The sequence below is a fragment of the Micromesistius poutassou genome (genome assembly GCF_964030765.1).
Source record: "Micromesistius poutassou genome assembly, chromosome: 17".
NCBI lineage: Eukaryota > Metazoa > Chordata > Actinopteri > Gadiformes > Gadidae > Micromesistius > Micromesistius poutassou.
Genome location: NC_140287.1, coordinates 8322794 through 8332061, shown reverse-complemented (window position 1 = coordinate 8332061; position 9268 = coordinate 8322794). Strand labels below are relative to the sequence as shown.

General features: G+C 43.1%; 1 protein-coding gene across 2 annotated transcripts; it reads left to right on the top strand.

The window, feature by feature from the left end:
- Positions 1-6229: 6229 nt before the first annotated feature.
- On the top strand, positions 6230-9003 carry gchfr (GTP cyclohydrolase I feedback regulator; the record flags this gene model as incomplete). 2 transcript variants are annotated; one of them, XM_084482569.1, is made up of 3 exons in its annotated part: positions 6230-6361; positions 6638-6732; positions 7501-9003. In XM_084482569.1, 3 exons carry the CDS (start codon positions 6230-6232, stop codon positions 7628-7630), a joined length of 357 nt encoding a protein of 118 aa, XP_084338695.1. In that variant the 3' UTR covers positions 7631-9003. The 2 variants fall into 2 exon arrangements, with proteins under 2 accessions (XP_084338695.1, XP_084338696.1); XM_084482570.1 differs by having other exon boundaries at positions 6257-6361; positions 6641-6732.
- Between the last annotated feature and the right edge of the window lie 265 nt (positions 9004-9268).

Here is a 9268-nt window from a genome sequence, read left to right as displayed (position 1 = left end):
GTAAACGTAATGCATAAGGACAAAACCGTGCTGAACATCAGCTCACAAACACGTGCTTAGGATGCACCTGGCCCCGACATGACGATGGAGACGGAAGCGCAGAGGCTACGCCTGACCGAGTGTTTCCCCTCACAGTATCAGCATCATCAGCGTAGAGCAGGGGTCACTGCAGACATCACCATCCATCATCTGTTTTAATGCAGACATACAATACAGAGTCAGACTACCCCAGACCGACCTGGATTTAGCTTTCTCTCTACTCTCTAAACGGATTTAGGTTGTGCAGTGAAACTCAGGAAGAAATGGGAACTAAGTAAATGTGAACCGAAAGGCTGCAGCCTAAGAAGTTGCACGGTTGCACAGCTCAACCTGGTTGTGGAACCTACTTTAACACCTGGTGTGGAAGACAAAAGTGTAACCATCCTACAGCATGCGCCGCCTCCCACACACACAGACACGTCCGACCGCTAATGGGACGAGTGTTGCTCTTGACCCAGTGCTCTGCGGAATGCATCGCTGTTTGTGCTCACAGGAAAGAGTGTCGATGTGAGAGTGTCTATGTGCGTTTGAGACGGTCCCTCCTCCCTTCCCCGCTCTGCTGCCAGGATCAGTGGGTGGGAGTGTGGGTAGGAGAGGAAGACTGAGAGCAGGATAGACGAAGGGGGGGACAGGTGAAGATAAGAGAGGAAATGTTTGGATTAATTTGAGCTTTATTACCAGTACTCCCACTGACGATGGAAAGTCGTGCGATACTGTACGGCTGTGTTCTCAGTGTGTCATTTTGTGTGCCTGAAAGAGCGATGCACGCGGAATTGTGTCACTGTCTACGATGGTTGGCGTGTCTCAAATGCCAAATTGAATCACACTGGCAGCTTTCTTCCAAGAAGTTACATTGACTATTTCGCCATTGATGATAGGCACGGCAGTTTTCAATCTTATTGGAAGCCGACAAATGTTTCAAATGGTTTAATTGTGGATGCAGACCACCTTAAAGGTCTTTTTTTTATGTGCAGGGTATAAAAATGTGACGAAATGTCAGCATTTTATCCATTTTTGTTTCTTTAAATCCTCCTTCCATCTTTTCATCACACATATGCTCCTCATCAGAGCCAGTAGTCCTATGACATCATTGTCACATACTAGACTGCATTTGCATCAACCTGGTCATTTGCCCCCCATATTATGTGGGCAAGACAGATATTTAAAGTCAGAATGTGTAAGATGGATATTTGAAAGTGGTTTTGGGAGTGCCTGAAGTATGATGAATTTAAAGAAAGAGAGATGGCAGCATTTTTTATACAAAGTTTATATCGGTTATAGGATATAGTTTTATTGATAACAATATTGAAATCAATATTGATCAGCGTGTAATGATTGGTTTATTTTTAAACACATCATAGTGAACAGTGCACAGCCGGATTATTAGTTATTTTTGTTATATTGAGTGTCTGGATATTTTGTAATTGATATTTAGCAGACATTTCACTGCGAGAACTGAGATTTATTAATGGAAAATTATGTTATCAAAACTGATTAATGTCAGCTTTGTCGGCTAGCCGTTTCCCAAAAGAAACTCTCAGCCCACACACTGTACCCCATGTGGTACAGTTTATCAATAAGAAGACGAGTAACCATGGAAACATCTATGGTTACTAATAGTTGAAGTCTTCCTAAAAGGCGCTTTTCTACAGTCTACGGCTGTGATCCACTGTTTCACAGTTTCAAAACCCGTGGCGGTTGCTGTTTTTGTGTAACACTGAGCCAACAAACCAGTTATTTATATCTATATATTTCACTGTTTGGTCACAACTTCATCTTGCCTATAGCTTGGTGTTGAAGTTAGAATAGTAGAAACTCTCCAAATTCCTTTCAGATGATGGTATTCTTGACCGTGGCTGGGGCTTCCTCACAAACAACACAACAAGAACAACCACAAAATGAGTAAATAAAGCAATACTCTCTCTGAGCTATGATGCTGATGTTAGTCATATTTCCTGGTATTTGTTTTGCATTCCTCTCCTCTACTTTCTTTCGCTAAGTAGCTCTTTTCATTTATTTAACATACTCCAATGGCTTTCTTTCTTTTGTATTCTAAATAGTAAATTACAATATATTTATTGATACAGTCATAGTTTTGATGACATTTGACAAATTATTTAACTACGCAAGTGAATTTTTTGTGGGTTTTAATTACCCGAAACATGAGCTCATATAACTCGGAAATCATTTTAATTTGATAACAAACACTCATAAAATGTCTGGTTCACATTGAAATATTGCCTTCAACAGTTTTATGACTTACCAAGGAAAGCTACACTCTCCCTCAAAGGGAAGGCCAATAAAAGCTAATGAAGGAGCTGGTATGTGTGCAAGACTTTGGATTTGACAGAACCCCCATCAAAATGACCAAGAGCAGAGAGCCCTTCATCCAAAGAAAACAATTTGCACCAAATAGTGCTCAGTTTTGATGCTTAATACAGCGGAAAATTACAGAAGGGTGAAAAAAAATAGGAAAACCCTGCGTCTATGGAGGAATCTAATTGAAGCGAATCAATCAAACTGAGGCCCAAGTGTAGACAGAATGGTGTTGAGAGTGGGCGGGGCTTAGTGGTCCAGAGCGCACAGGTCAAGACTCTGTGAAATCTTCTCACACTGCTTCTCCAGCTTATGAAACTCACTGAAAGGACACGCTGTCCCGAGGAAACCCAATCTCACCACCACCTCTCCCCCACCTCCCTCACTCTCTGTCCGATGGTCCTGCTTAATGCAGAGCAGAGTTGAGGACTTCCGACCCAATGCAAAACGCACACGCACGCACGCACACACGCGCACGCACACACACACACACGCACACACACGGGCACGCACGCACACACACGCACGCACACGCACGCAAACGCACACACACAATTAAGGATACAGAGTAGAGGAATGCAATGCTGATGGATGCATGGTCCCTTGATTCAAATGTTTCTGCTCTGAGGGGAAACTCTTCCTGGAAGAGTCCATTTGCTGAGGGAATTAAAGAGCGATGTGGTCATTTTGGATTTGTCCTTTTCAAATAGTTCATTTCAGATTGCAGGGTTTAAGGTCACTTGTACCTTATTAAAAAATACTTTTGCGTAGGGCCGACGTAATGAAGTGACAGAGTGTTATTATTGTAAGAATGGAAGAATTGTTATGAGTAGTATGAGGAACAGAATGAAGAGAGTGCCAGGTGACCGCTCAGTGAGAAATGCAGCGACATACAGTACCTACAGGTCACTTTACAGAATGATCTCTCTGAGGATATTTAATGCAAGTTCCTGGCGTTTGCACACACAGAAATCCAGGCACACAACCGACCTCCACACACACACACACACACACACACACACACACACACACACACACACACACACACACACACACACACACACACACACACACACACACACACAACCCTCTGCTCTCCTCTCCAGACCCACTGGGAGGTGGAGGAGGAGGAGGAAATAGATGTTCCACATATACAGTAGTTCACCGCTGCAGTGCTTTGTCTCTATTAAGTGATGTAAACCAATACGCTAAGTAAACCAAACACCCACTCTATCAGCACACAGCAGCCCCAGCACTGCCCCCAGTGCTCTGCTCTCTCCCCCCCTCTCCCTCTCCAGCCTCCCCCGGTCTGGTTGCACTCTGTTCAGGTTATCAGGAACCTAAAGTAGCTCATCTTGTGCGCGTTGCACCTATGGCGGGCCGTGGTGATTTAGGAGGCACTCGGAGGACGTGGGGATATGAATGTAGCTCCATATAGCAGCAACGGTGAGGTCCAGGTTTCTCCACTCCTCTAGCAGCTGATAAATCCCACATGTTGCAGCCAGCCTTGTGCTGATGTGAGGGGGGGGGGGAGAGCCTTATAAAAATGTGGCAAGGAGGGAAATAGTGGAATTAAAAGCCATTGGATTTCATTTTATATAATTACATATATTGGTTTTATTGGCTGCATGTTAGATAGTTTAGACCATAAATAATATTTGGATAGAAAAGCAACCAAAAAAATAGCAAAAGCCAACAGTGCTGCCAGGTAAAGCCTATTTTGATTCCTTTTTCCCCTTTGTGTCACTTTTTAACTTGCGTTGACTGCACACGGCGTCTCCAGAAATCGCCCTGACGATGCCTTTATACGACGCAGCTATGAATCATGGGAGCAGCTTGTGAGTTTGGTTAGGTGTGCATGCAGAATGTCTCGACCACCTCACAGCCGCCCCGCCCCCCCGGTGAGAAGGTGAGGGAGGAGACCTCATCAAAACACACAAGCGCTTCCTGTGCTCCTCCTCACTGGAGGTGGACCCACTCCTAACCCCCCGCAGGTCAACGGGAGAAGGTGACCCCAAACTCCAATAACTAACACCAGATGACAGCCGGCACAGCCAGGCACCACGGGGGGTGCTCCGGAGAAGTGTGTGTGTGTGTGTGTGTGTGTGTGTGTGTGTGTGTTTATATGACAAAACGGTCCACATGAACACATATTTCTCCTGAGGAACATGTATAGATCCAGTAGGTGACCTACGGGAGGGCAGCAGCAATGTCATGAACCAGTAGGGGGCGATGTTCTCAGCCAGCCTAGAGTTCGTAACACCTGTAGCTTAAAGAAGAGATAGCGTTTGTATTTCACTTAGAGTTCACTTTTCTAAGATCACTCCCAACAATATTATCACTGAGCAGAATTCATCTTCGTCATGTGACTACTAAGCCCACCATGAGATAAAATACCACCAATATACAGTGCCGTCGTATAGGGGGGAAAGGTTATGACAATTATAAGGGCCCACAGCCCGCTAGGGCCCACACACAGCCCCCAGTAGCCTCTATGACAAAATGATTATGCATACACTGAACTAATACATATTCATATGAATGAATCCGAATTAAAACAAAGCCACAAATCATGCAATATTCTAATTCGTGCACAGGAGTTTTGAGGGGCAGGTGCCGAATTGTTGAGGGGGGGGATCGATCACGGACGAGCACTTTTGCGGGCGCGATTGGTGAAGAACACTCAGAGGGCACTTTTTAATACGAGGCAAAAAGGGCAGGGGCTCAAGCACCCCTAGGGCCCTATGTGTGCACGTGCCTGGTTCTTCCTCATCGGAAGTGAGTGAGCGATGAGACTTACAGTGAACAAACAATCCAATTTAAACTTTAATTGAGATTAGATGAGGCTTGTTGTTGTTTTTGATATTTGTTTTACAACAACGTATTCCATGTGCTCTTTGTTTCACTTGCACATTTAAGTTAAATGCTACATATTTACATGTGGACTATCTTGAGCCATTTTTTTTTTGTGCCAATTTACATAATAATACTCTGACTTGTTAAGTCGTTAAATGTAAAAAAGGAAACAAATTGGGTGTATTACACCAGGCACCGTCAAGAACACTGAAAAACAAGAACATTTAAGGTGGCAATGAATGGGGTAGAGGGGCCCACACCGATATTCTTTCAGGGGGCCCAGAATTCCTAGCAACTGACCTGCCAATATATAACAGCCCCACTCGGCATTAAAATAAATGACCTTCATATTGCTTCACATTGATATATTTATATTGCTGATTGTATCAGCATCTTAGACATTGTTTTGGGGCTTTTGTTTATGTCTTTAATTTCCCTTCCGCTCACCGGCCAGATCCAAAACTTGTTATTGCTGCTCTGAGTAGGAAATTAACAAATCTCTGAGAGGAAATTGGAGTTGCAGACAGTGTTCCTTCGACTGGCCAGTACACGGTGTGATTTGTGTTAAGGGAAGGGATAGTATGTGTAATATTCTGTCAAATTGATTCTGGGTTATTTTTCACAAATCAAGTACTAAATATATATTATATTTAAGAGCCTCGGGATACTAAAATTATATTCATAATGATAGGTATATTAATATTATTAGTAGCCTATCTTGAATAATTATAAATAGTCTTAGTAGCCTACATTATGATTACGATTATTTTGTCTTCAGGACAGTATGTTCACAATGAAACCATGAATATGTATTGACCGAAACAACCGTAGAATAAATCTTAAAATAATTGGTAAAAATAAGTCCACAATACGAATACGTGTCCCGTCCAGAGAATATTTACCATCCAAACAAACTATTCGATCAGTGACCGTGCGCGGGACCGAAGCAAATAACCAGGTCACCGGATGCTGGGCAGAGGCTGTGATTGGTCCACTGAGGTGGGCGTTTCCGCATTCCATGCAGCACTGTCAGCAGAACGTGAAACTGCAGACAGTTGCGTCTCCCAAGATAATTCACCCCCAGGGACCAGCGGTCTGCAGCCAAGGACACAGGATGCCGTATATACTCATCAGTACTCAAATTCGACTGGTTCGTATCATGAATTCCTTCTGAGTTACAGATATTGTGCATCAAATTGTGTGTTATTGCAACGCTTGTGAATACGCATTAATAAAACCATTTGCTAATAGCAGTATTTATATTCGCATTTTCATTTTGTCAACAAAATGCATCCTAACGGTGTATAGTTAAAGTAGTCAGCACGTTTCCAGCTCAACAGGTTATGTTTTTGTATTATAGAAGGTTCCTTGTAGAGATAACTTTACGGTGCTACCAGTGGCTGTAATGCTGTCAACTTTCTTCCAGGAGACCGGTCCAACAAATGTCGGAGACGAGGACTCCGACCCGGTTGTCATGAATTACCTGGGAGCCAGGAAAACGACCATGTTGGGGAACAATTTGTGAGTAGCCTATTGGAAATCGATACCTACGGCCAGTCGGGAGGGTGGGTGGTTCTTCAAAGCTGTCCTTAGCGGCAGCCTCCCCGTTTCACTTGAAGGCAAATTATGCAATCCATGTTCAAAGCAGGTGGGGTGAAGCTAGCGTTCATAATGGCCTATTTATTTATTTATTTAACTTTAAAAGATTGGGCTTAATGCAAAAAGTTGGCAGCATATTTTTAAAGGATGACATCTCCCGAATGTGCACTGCAGTGCACTGCTGAGTGTAGTAGGCCTATATAAAGACATTTGATTGATAGAAATCCCAGCTCCTTAGCCTTCTCAGTGTCAGTCAACTTATCTCCACTTGGGCTGTCCCAATATTTTTCTCAGAAAAAGTGAATTGTTGGGCAACAATATTTTCTCTCTTTGATTCTGGCAATTATTTGATAATAGTTTCATCCCAGAGGAGTACGGGGCAGATGTACTGCAGAGGGGTTTCTGCTGCTCCGCAGATTGGGAGTAAACCATCCCAGCTGATGAAATACAGATCAGGCAGTGTGTTGTCATTGGCAATCTGACTCAAAGGATGCTGGGAAATAAAACAAGGTGTGGGAGGAAGTGAACAAGCACACAAACAATTAACGGAGCTCTGACTTTCCCAGAGAAAGTATATCAGAAAAGTGAATGAAACCCACCATCCTTCCTTTGTCTCTCTCTCTCACATCTCTCTCACACACACACACACACACAATGATTAAGTGTGCTTCCGCCTCTCTACCTCTGTAGTTCGGAGTACCACGTGGACGACCCCCCCCGCATGGTCCTCAACAAGCTGGAGCAGATTGGCTTCCGCGTGCTCACCATGACCGGAGTGGGCCAAACCCTGGTGTGGTGCCTGCACCGAGAGGCCGAGTAGCCCCCCCGCCCCCCCCCGGTGAGCAAGCTGAGCTGGCCTTTCACTGAGAAGAGTAAGGCAGGGGAAGTGCTCGCCTCCTGGACTGGAAGGGGACATTTTAATCTCACCCTAATTGAACTTGAAACGTTCTAGTGACAGAACGGCACGTCAATGTGATTCCTGTGTATCTCCGGCCATGTCTGCACTATGTCGGATTCATTGTGGAAATCTTGCATCTAAAAACATATTACAATACCCAACCCCCAGAATAACAATAAGAATCCAAAGTCAGAACACCTAATAACATATCGTGGTGGGAGAGCTATGACACACCTTCCGAATATCTTTTCAGGAAAATTGACTTGACTAGTCTTGGAAAGACTGATCTGACTCCAACAATAGAATTCTTAATGCATTCTTAATGCACACCTTGATAACTATTGCATTTTCCAAAGATATCCGTCCATGCTAGCTTTTTCACCAGCATTTCCAATCGTCCACACTAAAACATATATATACAAACATAGTGATATGTGTATATACATGTAGAGATATTCCGTCCATACAGAAACGCAAGGCTTGTGTTTTCAGATGAATCTACGTTGTAGTTATCATAAAGCTCAGTTGGAGGTGGAAACAGGGAAAAAAACACAAAAAAAAACTTATACAATCGTCCAATTTAGTGTGGACATGGCCTAAATACATAGTCCAGTGGGAATTGTGTCAGAAAATTGGCTGTTACTAAATTCCGATACAAACATCAGCGAGTCATGGCCACCGAGTTGGCCAGCAGAAAGGTTGGCTGCAATAATAACAGTTCCTGACACCTTACATAATTATTACACAGGCACATATTGCAAACAGCTGTTGCAAATGATCACCACACTCGCCTGCTTCTCTCCTCAAAACAAATGCAGAGTTGACGGAGGTGACGAGGATCATGGGAAATACAGTTCCCGGAATCACTAGTTTACCCAAAACTCCTGGCAGGGACTTTTAAAATGTAATCTTTGGATTTACTTTCTCCATTTTTATATCCTGTCTTCATTTCATAAAATGGATGACAACTGGTAAAAGTGTGAAAGATTAATTTCCTGGACAGAGGTTTATATTAAGATTATAGGTTGCTTACAGGAAAGAGTGTGAAAATCCTTACATTCCAGACATTAGGCTTTTTTAGGCTGTATTTTTCAACAGCATTGCTGCTTTCAGTGTTGTATGCTTTTATATAGACAAATGTCAATATCTGCATACATAATTATATAAATGATATGCACATAAGTATAAACATTTGCACTGCATTGTCCTTGTAAATATTTGAATGTGTTACCTATGGTTTGTTCAGATTTAGAAAATGTATTACATATGTGCTGGAATAAAGCAATGCAACGCTGCTAAGAATTTACTTTAGTTTACTTCAAGAACACATCATGACAACAATCCCAAGAAACAGAACAGAACACAAAATCCTCAGTAAAAGATCTGAAACGCAATCAAAGAGAAAGAACAGACTTTGGTATTATCTTATCGTGTGCGTGCGTGCTTGTGTGCGTGCGCGCGCATATGCATGCGTGTGTCTCACTGGGTGGCTGGCTTCATTACAGTACAAGATAAGCCAGCCTCAATCACCAATCTGGCACGTCAGCCACACACACAGGA